At 39.8% G+C, this 13095-nt stretch overlaps 1 protein-coding gene across 2 annotated transcripts in view; it reads right to left on the bottom strand.

Moving 5' to 3' along the window:
* Positions 1 to 13095, bottom strand: part of micu1 (mitochondrial calcium uptake 1) — a 34357-nt gene that overhangs the window by 8498 nt on the left and 12764 nt on the right. The window contains exons 5-8 of one of the 2 annotated variants that reach the window (XM_061086976.1): positions 12154 to 12197; positions 3088 to 3202; positions 1460 to 1542; positions 427 to 627 (exon numbers count right to left, since the gene is read on the bottom strand). In XM_061086976.1, coding sequence (XP_060942959.1) covers positions 427 to 627; positions 1460 to 1542; positions 3088 to 3202; positions 12154 to 12197 — 443 coding nt within the window. Of the gene's footprint in view, positions 1 to 426; positions 628 to 1459; positions 1543 to 3087; positions 3203 to 3942; positions 5493 to 12153; positions 12198 to 13095 lie in introns of those variants that run through there. The other variant, XM_061086977.1, reaches the window with a different exon arrangement.

The following is a 13095-nucleotide window of genomic DNA, read 5'->3' as shown; positions in this document are numbered from 1 at the left end:
CACTGATGAGTTACTGTTACTGCAAAGGAGAGGAGGGGGTCTGGTGTCACTCTGAGGAGGGAGATGATGGCTTTTATACATGGAGTGACACCGACCAGTGCCGACAGACAATTCACATCGTATGTCTGTCATCCGCAGCCCTTGTTTTCCTGTGACTCCCTCCTTTTAAATATTGTTTGGTTTCTTTGTTTGTTTGTTTACTCGCTCTGGAAATAAGGCTGTAAAATGTAAACCATTGGGTTAGAGAGCTGCTAATGTTAATGTGTAGTTTTTGAACAGGTAATGAGAGGAGACATGGATCAGAGCAAAGCCACAACATTCAAATCAGCTCATTACAACTGCACCCAACAGAGCAGTGAGCCAGTGGATGAAAGTTCTCAGTACAATACTCTCTTTCTCTGCTCATTCAAATTTCCCTTTCATTACCTCTAGTTTGAGCACATCGTGCTGCAGTTTCCTCTGAAACTCCAGGAAGCTGCCAATGGTGAGTTTTCCTTTCAGGTCTTCTCCAAAGAAGTACGTAGTGAGAGCCGAGCTGCAGCCGGCTGTCTTCAGGGTATTTCCTGTGGTGGAGCGGTCGCGATGTCGCATGCCCATGCTGGTCTGAGAACGAATGATGCTCTGGACCTGAGGATGAAGAAAGTCCAATGACAGCCAGGATGAGGTTGGACAATGTTTTAGAAGTAGTGTGACTTTCTGGAGTATATGGCAAATGAATTGTATTTTTAAACATATATACATTTATATACATTTTATGTCCTGCAGTCTTTTAATGCTTTATTGCAGACTACTTGATCACTCAAAGCATTTTACACTGCAAGTCACATTCACCCAGTCACACACATTCATACAGTGTTTATTTAACACATCATTCAAACACGGCCTTTTAGGGCCCAGTATCTTGCCCAAGGATATTTTGGCATGGCAACTGGAGGAAATGAGGATTGAATCACCAATTTCATTGAATTCAAAAATCTTTTCATCAGGCAATGACCCATAATAAAAACAAATCTTTGTGTATGATGAGCTTGCTATAAAATACATTTATATGGTTTCTTCATGTTTAAAAGAGGTTTAAATTCAAAATGAAGGATTTACATTTACTTAGATACTGAGGTTTAACTGAAACATATCCATCACAATAATGCTGTAAATGTGCTAATGTTTATGAAAAACCCTATCATATCCAGACGTACAGTTAGTAATATATAATAATATATCGTAGACTGCAGTGCAGCATTTATCTGCTCCCTATGAGAAAATATCACAGTGCTGCACAACAATGTAGGGACCTGCCTTTATTGGCTGTCAGTTTGCATTACTGTTTACAGTAATGCATTTAGGAGCTACAGTAGAGTAAAGCACAGACGTGTGCACTTGCTGTTTTAACCTTGCGTCACTTCTAATATTTTGAATTTGTGCATGTGTGTGACAGCTGTTTGCAAGATGAGCTGCTCACCTGTTCAAACTCCTCCAGGTCCACCTCTCCATCACCGTTGAGATCAAACATCTTAAAAGCAATTTCAAAGTTTCTCTGGGGAGCTGGACACCACAGGATACAAACACACACAAAGAGACAGATTCTCACATCAGCACAGACCATATGAAAACCCCATGCTGCACTGGATCGACCCAGAAAACAGCCAAAGAGTTCAATACTGACTCATTACACATCAACTATCCAGCATCTTAAGCCTTAACCTCACCCCCAGTGGTGCAACATGAGTCAATTAAGTGTTTTTTTTTAGTCATCATACTGACAATTAATTCTTCACAATCAGCTGCAACATTTAACCATGTCAAAATGCATATTTTCAGTAGATAAATTCAGCCCTCTGCAGTGTTGCAGTCTAAAAAGAATGTGCTTGTTACATACATGTCAGATATACAGACTATAAAGTCACATATTAAATAAAACACTACATAGGTTTCATTGAGCTACACATTTGCTCATTCTACTATATTATACGTTTGATTTGAATGTAAAATACTCCATATTCTATCTGTGTAATTCAATACCCTATGTGCAATCCTTTTACACTTTGTTTACATTGTATATATAATTTCTATTTTCTGTTACTATATTTCCTTGTGTTAATATATAATATTTACATATCTGGGTGTCTATTTTTACTATCCCCTTTGCCTCTTCAACACTGTAAATTTCCTCTGAGTGGAGCTGATAAAGGATGATTTCGTGTTATCTTATCGTATCTTATCTAGCATATTTCCATCTCAAATAAAAATTCCCTCAGTCACTTATAAATCCAAACAAGCAATACCATTATATATAGGATTGCTCATACAGTTGTTTAATTCTCATCAATATTTCATATTTCCGAGTACTGCACAACACTATAACCATGAATTGCTTCAACAACCCAACTACTTACGAAGAAAATGTGGCGAGTAACTCTTCTTTTATGTATAATCATTTGGATTACAGGAAAGCAGTAAATATGGGCAGTTACACTATGAGGCTTAAAGCAATGTGTGTGTCCGTTAAGCAAAATATGTCCCCATTTGTACTATTTTTGTGGCCGTGTTAAATGGATTGAAACCAAACATAAGGGACCCTGCCCTGCCTGCTTAAAAGGATTTGTCCTTGAAAACTTCCCCAGAGAATTTCTCCATATTAACGGATTACAATAAATGGCCGAGCTAAGCTAGAAGAGAGAAACTTGTGTGCCGTCAGTCAGAACTTCATTTCACATTCAGAGATGAGGTTTTCGTGTGAATCGACTCCATGCATCTACCACCAGTGGCAGATCCAGCTAAAATTACCTGAGTCTCTGATACACCGAATCTCAAAGTCAGCTAGCCTGGCAGACTCAAAGTAATTAACTTGAGCAGAATTGGAGATCACTCTGAATAGGTAGCCAGCTTTGTATCCTGACTAATGAGATCATATTGCAAATTTAGCTTGACCTAATGCGGGAAGAAAGCAGACAGAGGAGAGCGTCTTGGGACTGATTGGGACTGATTTGTGATACGTATGGTGGATTTTAAAGATGAGGGATAGAATGAGTTGGGTCACAAGAACCATTAGATCTCTGGGAACACTGTGTTGTTGAACAATGTACTTACTGGACAGCACAGTGGTGAGAAAGATATAGTCTGAGAAGGAGATAAGGCCACATTCTCCCAGAGAGTAAAATATGCTGCCCTCATCTGCAAACTTCTCCCTCTCCTGGGCTATTTTCTGCTCATCCAGGTCAGGAAAATGGGGAGAAAGGAAAAGGTGACATTAAAAACATTTCACATGATTCAGCAAAAGCCTTAATAAGTCTTTACAGCTCCAGGTGTGCCTTTTTGTGTGTGTGCAATCAAGTGTGTGTGAGTGTGTGTGTGTCTTAGAGCGAAGCTCAATTAGAGACACGCAAACACAGAAAAGCACACATGCACGCACAATAAATTGTTGAACCAATATGAGTTCGTATACACAGTCACAATAACAAGCATGCAAGTGCTGCATACACATGAAGCCATACAGGCAGGTGAGAGTGGTAGTAACATGTTTATGGTCAGTTCAGATACAAAACACATTAGTCACCAGAGGTTGTACTCACAGTGTGAAACTGACATAAAGAGAGGGAAAACATCACAAGAGCACAGATGCACACAATCGATTAACCATGTCTTTAACATAACCCAAAAGTATTAATCGTTAAGAAAGCACAAAGTGACTTTATCTCTCTCACACGCCCACAAACGCACAGATCTTTTTCTGTCAGCATGTGTAAACTCACAGCATTGCATGAAGAGTGACCTTATCACATGCACACTACACAACTCAGTGATAAGAGACTTGAAAGACAGTTTCCAGACTAGTACGACGCTCCAATTAAGAGAGTGGACAAGACGGACAGAGCATGCCTGAAGAGGGGTGGGGGGACGGGGGGCTGCGGGAGGTTGGGCCTCGCCGAGCCCGCGTGGAGTTACCTCCATCTGCTAGGGTTCCATTTCGGAGGAGGAGGAAGGAGGAGAAAAAAAACTGTTAGAGAGCAGCACAGCCTCTGCTGTCTTTAGCAGGGCCTTGAACGACAAAATCACATTCACGTTGTTGCACGCAGTACATCAACACACACAGAAAAACATCTTGTTCACAACAAGATAATTGGGGGGATACCACTCAAATTAAGAATGCAATTATGTTTTGCCATCTCTGAAGTCTATAATTACAATTTTTACCCATGAACAACAGTAGCACCACCCAAAACTGGAGAGAATAAAGCAAAGACTATGATTTGCCCAAAGTACAAAATGATACTGCTCCACTAACAAGGCTCTTATCTAAACCTACTGTGTCTCCTTTTTCCATCTTTCCAAATTTTGTCCCATATTTTCTTATAAAAGGAAATAAATAAACTGGGAAAAACACATGTGAATTCTTCAATTTGGTGGTCTCCCGTTTATAGCATAATAACATGAGCAAATTCTTATAAATCCTTTCCTCATGAACTCTCTCCCTCCTCATAAGAGACAGACTGATCATGTCCGCTGAAGACAAATAGTGTAAGCTGATAAAATGTATCATCAATTTGTGTCTTTCTTAACTTTTACATACTGAAAATACAGTAAATTGTTATTTTTGCAGTCACAAATTGTTTTTTACAGCATAAACAGAGAAGGGAGTGGGAGTGAGAGTGGTAGGTGAGAGAAAAATTTTGGAGCAAGGATACTGGTTTGAGAAAAAAAAAACAATTAAAACTCTGTGTCATAAGAGTTGAGGCTTTTAGTTGTTACTAAGTGGAAGTCTAAGTGGAAGAGAGGAATAGAAAGCGAGATACAGCTTGTACATAGAGGAAGGAAGAGCAGATTGATAAAGGCAGAATAGAAGAGGTTGGCATTTGCCTCCTTAGTTTGGAATGACGACCAATAGATAACGCCTTCTGGGCCCGATGTGAACTGGAGTCATTAGACATAATAACTCAGTATTTTTTTTCAGTGTCCTCAGTCAAGGACAAAAACACCCCAACATAACAGACCAAATGACATTTAAGGAAAACAAATACAAATCCAGACGCCAAAGACTGGAACCAAATATGATATTCATCTGGTTGAAGAAGAGATTTCAGAGAGTGTGGGGACATAGTCACTAATATTCACTGAGCTTCTTGTCTAATCAGATAGAGCCTGTGTCCCAGTTTGAAGAAAACACTATTCTCTCTTTTATAGCCACAGACTCCCCTGCTGAGCTGACAATATAATGTAGCTTGTACTCTTTCTAATATACAGTGTGCTATTACACTGTAACGCTCTCCAGAAAACTTCTGCACTGATGATGCAGGCATGACGGCGTGCTGTGGGTTTCATGGAGCTTTCGGCGGTTAGGGTTCGTACTGGGATCACATCTTATCTTTTGCCGTCTTTTCTGTTATTGGTGCAAGCTATAGCTTCCAACTAAATTGGATGCTCTGATACAGCCCATGTTGATTTGTTATTAGAGTAGAACAAATTCTGATACAGATATATCACCAATATATATATATTTAAGAAAAATGATTCCTATAATGTCATTGTCAAGCCTTTCTGACAAGGAAATGAAATTACATTTAAACAATACGGGTTATATAAAAAAGCTACAAATAAAACACCAATACAACCGAATATAAAAGCTAAAGATAAATGGATAAAAGTTTCATCTATAAGAGTTACCCATTAGGTTACTTGATTCGCCAGACATACTTAGACTCTGTGTCTTATTAGTTTAGTGTTTCATCAGTTTCAATTCATCATTAAGTTAATTAAGATTAATTCTCCTGTCAGTGTGTATCACTTGGTAGTTGCCCATGTGTATGGGAGCATGACTTCTTTTTTAACCTCTGCCTTGAGCCCACTCATGTGATCATATATGTCTTCATGTGTCGACAACGTTATGGCCGAGTCCACGGGCTGTGTCCAGATGACAGCCTGAACCACCCAACTAGCCTGTGAGCTGAGGCAGAAACACAGCGCTGACAGGGCTGCCGGCTGCACGGTGCTGGCGGCAGGGCAGTCAAATGTGCTGCAGTCATATTACACACGGAGATGGGGTTAAGAGTTCGGTCAGGGGTAATCTCTTCACTCCATCAGGCTATAGCCCGATGGCTGCCTGGGCCAAATTTAAACTCGCCCAAGCTTTAACAGCCCAACAAATGAGACTCATACAAGTTAAGGCACAGCCAGGAGCATGCCTGCAAACGGGATAAATCTCTGCCTGCTCATTTCACATGAGAGGCTAAGAGACCCTTTCTAAGCACAGTACTGGAAAATTTGTTTAAAGCTTGGAGTTCTTTAGGAATCTCACATTTCACTGTTAAATTGTCTATGATGGCATGAAACTCAGCAAATGAAAAATGATTTTATTAATGATTTTAATTTGTTGGCTTTCTTTTACTTCCAAACAAACATATAACCTTACATTATAAAAAATCTCTCCCATGCATTTCTGTTAGCTTTACTCTCATAGTTTACAGTGAGCTCTCTGTGCGGCCTGGCATTCGGCTAAGGAGCTGATGACAGTTCAGTCTTAGGCTCTCTCTAATTCCACTGTCTCGGCTGCAGTTCTCTTTTATTGATTAGACTCTGTCCAACACTGGGGCTGTAGACAACCTGATAACAGGACAGAGAGAGAAGTGGATGATGAAACAACGAGATATAAGCCATGTATTTTGTGTTCAAGCTTTTGCGCTACAGAGACAATGACTTTTCTAGGATATTGTCATGAGTCTGTTGTCGGCACAGTCTTCTCTGAGTGCACAACAAAGAGATGCCATCAAATGCTCAGGAAACAAAGGGATGAAATCTGCTCTCATTCTCTCTGTCTATGCATTCATGTGTGTGTGGTGAGTGTGTTTAAATGATGCCTGTTCCCACTCTACCACTCATCTCTTGTACAGGTGAGTCTCAGTAGAAGTCAGTGTACTGGAGCATCACACCAGTGAGTGTGTGAAAAGACAGGGCGACGGGGGGTGTGAGACACATGCATTACAAATGGATCAGTAGCTTTATGTCCTTTGTGCTGCTATGTGTGATGTGATAGCTGTGGGGTTACAGTCACTTTGACAGGTACAATAAAAAAAGTGCATATAAAAAGAAAAGGGAATTCAGAATAACCTGCTTGAGGGTAAAAGTTAACCCAGGTCTGTGTCTGACATTTATGACTGATGGCTGAAAGTTGTCAGTGCACTTGTCCTAACACGGCCTCTATCAAGCCTAAAAAAAAAAATCTCCTACTTCATATAATTCTGTACTAGATACTCAGCATTGAACACCACAGTAAGCTTAAACAAAACCCATCCTTGACCATCCGAATGGTTATGGGCGAGTAATTTCTCCTGATGACACCTTGGGACCAAAAAATCACAGTGTGTAGGAGAGCAGGCAGGTGTGTGGGTGAAGAGAACATTATTGTATTAGCTTCCCACCTCTAGTCCCAGGGGTAGCTGCAGAGCAGGTGTACTTTTAATAACTCATAATTATTCTGGGAGCACGTTGAAAATAATGGGCCATGATCTGGAACGCTCAATAAACACATTTTTGTCGCTGAGGAATGGGGGGAACCAAATTTGCTGACCGAGTGTACAGACAAGCCAACTTCTTCTTGATGAAGAAAAGGAAGAGAGAAAGAAATGGAGAGAAGAATTTGGTGTCTATGTGTGTTTATGTGCAAGTTTTCTACGTAACACCAGAACAGACAGAGAAAATCTTCTGACAGTTGAAACCAAGACAGAGTGAAAAGAAAGGTTAATAGCGCAGTGCCGGTCCGAGCAGCCGCCTCTGGGAGCTTCCTGCGAAATCAGAAGGAGTGAATATGACAACAGTTGACAACAAGAGGTTTGTTTCCATTCAAGTAGACCCCACCACGCTCCATCTGAGTGACAGTGTCTGCTCTCAGTCGTAACAGGTCATGTGGCAGATGCTGTGGCTTTATACAGAGAGGGCCACAGCATGTAGGAACAGTTTCGACACATATTAGATCAAGTACTACCTAAACCATGCTCTACAGAAATCATGCAGCATTGACATCCGAACAATCCAGAGGATGGATTTGTGAAGGCTACCAAGCACATCAATTCAGCCTCAATGTTAGCTAGAAGAGCCATCTCCTGGGTCCAAAACAATCCCAAAATGCCACCATGCGCAGAGAGGGGGCGCCACCACCAACTACTTGCTCTGTGAGACACAGGCAATAGAGCAGTGCATGCTGGGGAAAAGGCTTGAGTGCCAAAGCAAGTGGGAAGCTAGAGGTGATATTTCTCAGAAGACATGAACAGATGAGGAAAAAAGGTGTGTTTAAAAAGCCAGAGGGAATGAAGGGGAACAGCGCTGCTGATTTAGTATTGACCAATAAAGTTCCTGACAAGTGACTCATTCTACCAGTGCTCTGCATCTCAGACTTTACATTCTTCTTGTAGTTCCACTATTAATGTAAGCCAGTGCAATTTGGGGCACTGACTAGTTTGCCCATTATGTAGCATTGCTGCAGTGTTTAATTATTCCTGTGCAGGTAAAGTATAAAGTATTCACTGTTAATAATTCAACAGAGAAGGCATGGCATACAGCTGCCTCAAACAAGCTATGCAAAGAGCTCCAGCACACTGTCCAATAACAATGCAGAGGCTGTGTTTGCATGTCTGTGCGCTCACAATGGAGGGCATGTCAACTTCAGTTTCTGACACTCCCCGTTATTATACAGTGAATATGTTACGACTTGCCCTTTGCTGTGTTTGGCTTATCTTCGCATCATCTTGACAGAAAGAAGCATTCAGACGTGCTTAAAGATCAAATCCTTTGGTAGATAAATATAACAGGTCAATGCTACTTTATCTTCACTCATCAAAAGAAATGTAAATATCACAACAATTGATCAGGTTTCTCCAGTGCACTGGAGAAACCTTTTGGGGCACGGCTGGAAACTAGGAGCAAGCAAATCTAAAATAATCAAGCTCAAACACATTCAGAGAAGTCTATAGGTGGTATTAGACTTTTGTATGTGAGTGATACAAGTGATTTAAAAGCTCTGGTATATGCAGTTAACAGATAAGGTAGTGGTGGAGAACACCACAAAAACAATACACTTTCGTTTAATCAACTTTTTTTTTATTTATGACAACTGGCAGTGTATTACTGTGCTTATCAGTGGCCACCTACATCAGCCAATCAGAAACATGTACATCCACTGGCGATGATGTAATCTGCTTTTAAGACAACACGTTAACTGAGGCCATGTCTCTGGTTTCAGCTTTGCTAAATTTGGGATGTGGTCAACACAGAGAAACTATTTACTTAGCTGTTCCCCGGGACTAACGACAGTGAATAGCTAGATCATCCATACTTCAAGAGAAGAGCGACAGAGTGAGTAATATAAAGAAAGTAAAAAAAAAAAAAATTTTAATAAGAAAAGAAGAGAGAGACGGAAGAGTAAGAAATATAAAGGAGAGGGAGGGAGTAGGTCGTGACTACGAAGTGCAGTTTGTCATTCAAGTGCACACATGCTGCTTAGAACACACCCCATACCTGCCAGAAGTCCTGCAGAGAGGGAGGGGTAGAACCAGGGAGGGGATTGGGGAGAGGGAGGGAGTCAGCAGGGGAGGAGAGGAGGAAGAGAGAAGGAGGATTTGGGAGTTTGTGGGAAGAATGGGGGTTCAGTAGGTGAAATGATTGGGGGAGGAGAAAAAGTGGGAATTTCGGAGGCGGGGAGTTGGCGATGATGGTTATAACCGAGGAAGAGAAGAGAGAGAAAATGGACGGATTACTTGTTATGTGAATGAGAGAGAATGGCTGATACAAATTAATCAACAGTTAACAATGGCAAGGTCAGGTCACATCAACATTAGATTACGGCAGCTAAAAGCAGGCCCACATCATGATCAGGGTGGGGAGGAGAACTCACATGGAGTGAATTAACAACAGAGAAAAGATGCAGTCAAACAACTGGTTGAGCAAACAGATAAATCCCATTTAAAGGCTCCTTAAATAACGTGTTCCCATGGACAGGAGAGTAAAAATAAAACAAAAAGGTTGAGTCAATATGGACGGTTGTTAAACAACCCAACAGGGCATGTAAAGTTTGCCTACATACAAACTGAACCTGGAACAATTGTGTGAGCAGGAGAGTGTGAGGAGGGGGAAGTAGCCAAAGGTTTATAACACGTACAGCTTTATCTTCCCCTCAACTATGGACGAAAATTATGCATGTGACAAATCTCTCAGTTGGCTCTGCTATTTTTTAAATTAAACCACAGGAAGTGAGACATAGAGGTCTTGTAAGAGAGCTCTTGTGTTAAGCTCACATAAATACTATTCTCCTTTCAGCAGACAACCTTAGCCTCAATCATAGTTTACTCCAAGCTGAAACACTCCCCTCGCACTTCACCACACCCTCCATCAAATTCAGGATTTACTCACTTCGAAGATTGCGTCACTATACTCGCCGCAGCCATTTCATTTAGGTCTGATTCATTGCAGTTTTAAGTTTCATGTGAACTCGATTTCATGGCTTCTTGGCAGCAAACTGTAATGGTTCCTTCCTCCGCCAACTAGCTAGGGGGGCCCGTCAAGCCAATGAGGAGGAGGCATGTGTCTCTGGGCAAAAAGAGTTGGACGGAGCCTGTGTGGGAGGGGAGCTCTGGGGCCGCTCTGACCATGGCAGGAAAATCTCAGGGGACATCCAAAGCTAAACTCAGTATCAGAGAAAACCATGTGTCCAGGGATTTGCCTGGCAAATAAAAGAAACACGAGGCCTGAAGATAGGAACAACATTTACCTAAGCAGACAAGGGCCATAATTACACCCTGCTTCATTTCCATTTGAGGCCGCCCCAGATCGCAATGTTTACATTAGAAAAATATATTAGTATAGCACAAGATCTCCCTCTCTGTGACTCTCTAAGGCTTTTTCTGAGCATAACAATATTTACATATATTCAATATATTCTGATTACTTATCTCATTATTTTTCATTCATAGTAACTAATAGTTGAGAAACAGGAGCTAATGCAAGTAAAAATACTAATATGTATGTTCTGTTAAAAACGACATCATTCCACTTCAATTTTGACTGTTGATATAATATATAATTTACATTTTTTCTATCAGAGTTGTACCTGTAGTAGCAGCATCACAGTAACACATCAGGTTAATCACTTTCAGGTTAATCAGATAGAAAGACAGTAAAATAAACAGACACTTTTTATACGTTTCTAAGAGTATGATTTGAATTTCTTTTCATCTTTTATGTTGCTGTAACCCCTCTGTCCATGATTAGTATTTATTTATTTCTATGATATTGACTTATTGCTTCAATTCATACATTGATTCTGTTTGTATTTATCGACATATTTACATTTCATTTTAGCCAGAAAGATGAATGAATTTCGCAGTTTGATTTATATTGTACTTCATAGAAGAAGTTCATTATGCTATTATATATCGATTATGAGAATTGAGATTCAGAAAAAGAAATATTTAAAATAAACTTAAACGTATCATACTCACTTTTTACTAAACAATCTCAGGGAATTACATTTTAGTTTTGTGTTGAAAAGCAAGGCCTACTTAGTAGTTAGTTAACTGTGAGTTTACTGACTGTTTTTCTTGAGAGATCATATCTGACTTCAAAACCTCACTTTCTAATCCCTAATTCTTTCCTGGGTTTGCATATTTAAAATCCATGGCCAGAACTGATAAAACCCTGGGATGTTTATTCTGGTATTACAAAGTCTAATTATCAAGTCCAAATGTAAATCTTAAATCGTATAAAAGAAAGATCAATATTTCAGAGTTAAATGACACATTTCTGATAGATTCATAAATGATAACTTAACAACCAAAAAATTATATTGTAAGTTTAAATGATCCGTTTTCAAATTATTTGCATATGAAAAATGCTGAAAAGTGAGACCATTTTTTCTGAACGACATTAGTACAGTTGAGTGCTATTGTTATATTGTGGTGACGAAAGCTTCAGACATCATCAACTAACCAAACATCAACAAAAAAATGTATTATCTGCATACCCACACACAATAAAAGATAATAAGTAAGTGGTACATTTTATTTACTTTGGGATTAAAACATCTCTAAATCGTAAAACTCCCTACAGCTGAACTCCATCATTGCTAAATTGACCTTGTGTCCTTTTACCACCACCACAACACCCACTTCTTACCTTGCCATCATAGCGCTTCACAATGAACTGATCAAGACCTAGACCTGAAAAGAGAGAAACCAACAGATTAGGGGATTAATATAATTTTTTTTATGAGAGATAGACTAGTTACACAGACATCAAGAGTTATGCTGAGCATGAAACACTGCATATAGTTACTGAGCCTCTAGTTATCAGTGACACCTCAAAAACTGTTCTGACTCAGTTCATGAGTGTACGTTTAGTTTTTTTTGTTAAGGCTCCTGCTCCTGCCCAGTTAAGAGTCTATGCAAATGTCATGGATTTATTTGCTAGCTAAATAAATTCTGCTCCCTGCAAGGAAAACATAGAAATGTGATTACTCACACTTTTTACTTAACTTAATCAAATAAACTTTCGAAGATAGGTTGTGAATTTTGCCTCAAAAAGACAACCATACCCTCAAACTAAAGTAATACGAGCAAATAAACCTTGTTGAGGTGATCATTTCCTAAACTACTGTGAGACGCAGCAGTTCTCATCTATTAAATGGATCCGTAAAATAAATCCACATGTATTTCTTCAGAGAAAAAAAACATACAGGCTCTTGATCACACAGAAGCAGTAGCAGCACCACCAACTGACTGTCTTAATATTTAGTGACAGTTGGAGTATAATCTCATTAAACTGAGCGGTAATTAGTGAGTATCATAATTCTGTTTGAAATTGGCTTCATCAACATTACAGAAAACTTAATCACACCAAAGACCTTCACAAACAGCCGACCACGTTCCTCTGCAGAAAAAATAATTCATTAATGTTAGTTACTACAATAAACAGCGATTCAGGGCCTGGAACTTTGAGCATAAACCCACATTCCTGAAACAAATACCATGCCAATAAGGTCTGTACCAATTCCAAGGCTGTTTCATAAGAAAAGGGCATTCAACTTTTGCCCAGCTGGTCAATCCCCAGCAGCCCTAA

The sequence above is a fragment of the Limanda limanda genome, chromosome 15 (assembly GCF_963576545.1).
Source record: "Limanda limanda chromosome 15, fLimLim1.1, whole genome shotgun sequence".
NCBI classification, from domain to species: Eukaryota; Metazoa; Chordata; class Actinopteri; order Pleuronectiformes; family Pleuronectidae; genus Limanda; species Limanda limanda.
The sequence above is the reverse complement of the archived record's forward strand: the minus strand, read 5'-3'. Positions and strand labels throughout refer to the sequence as shown.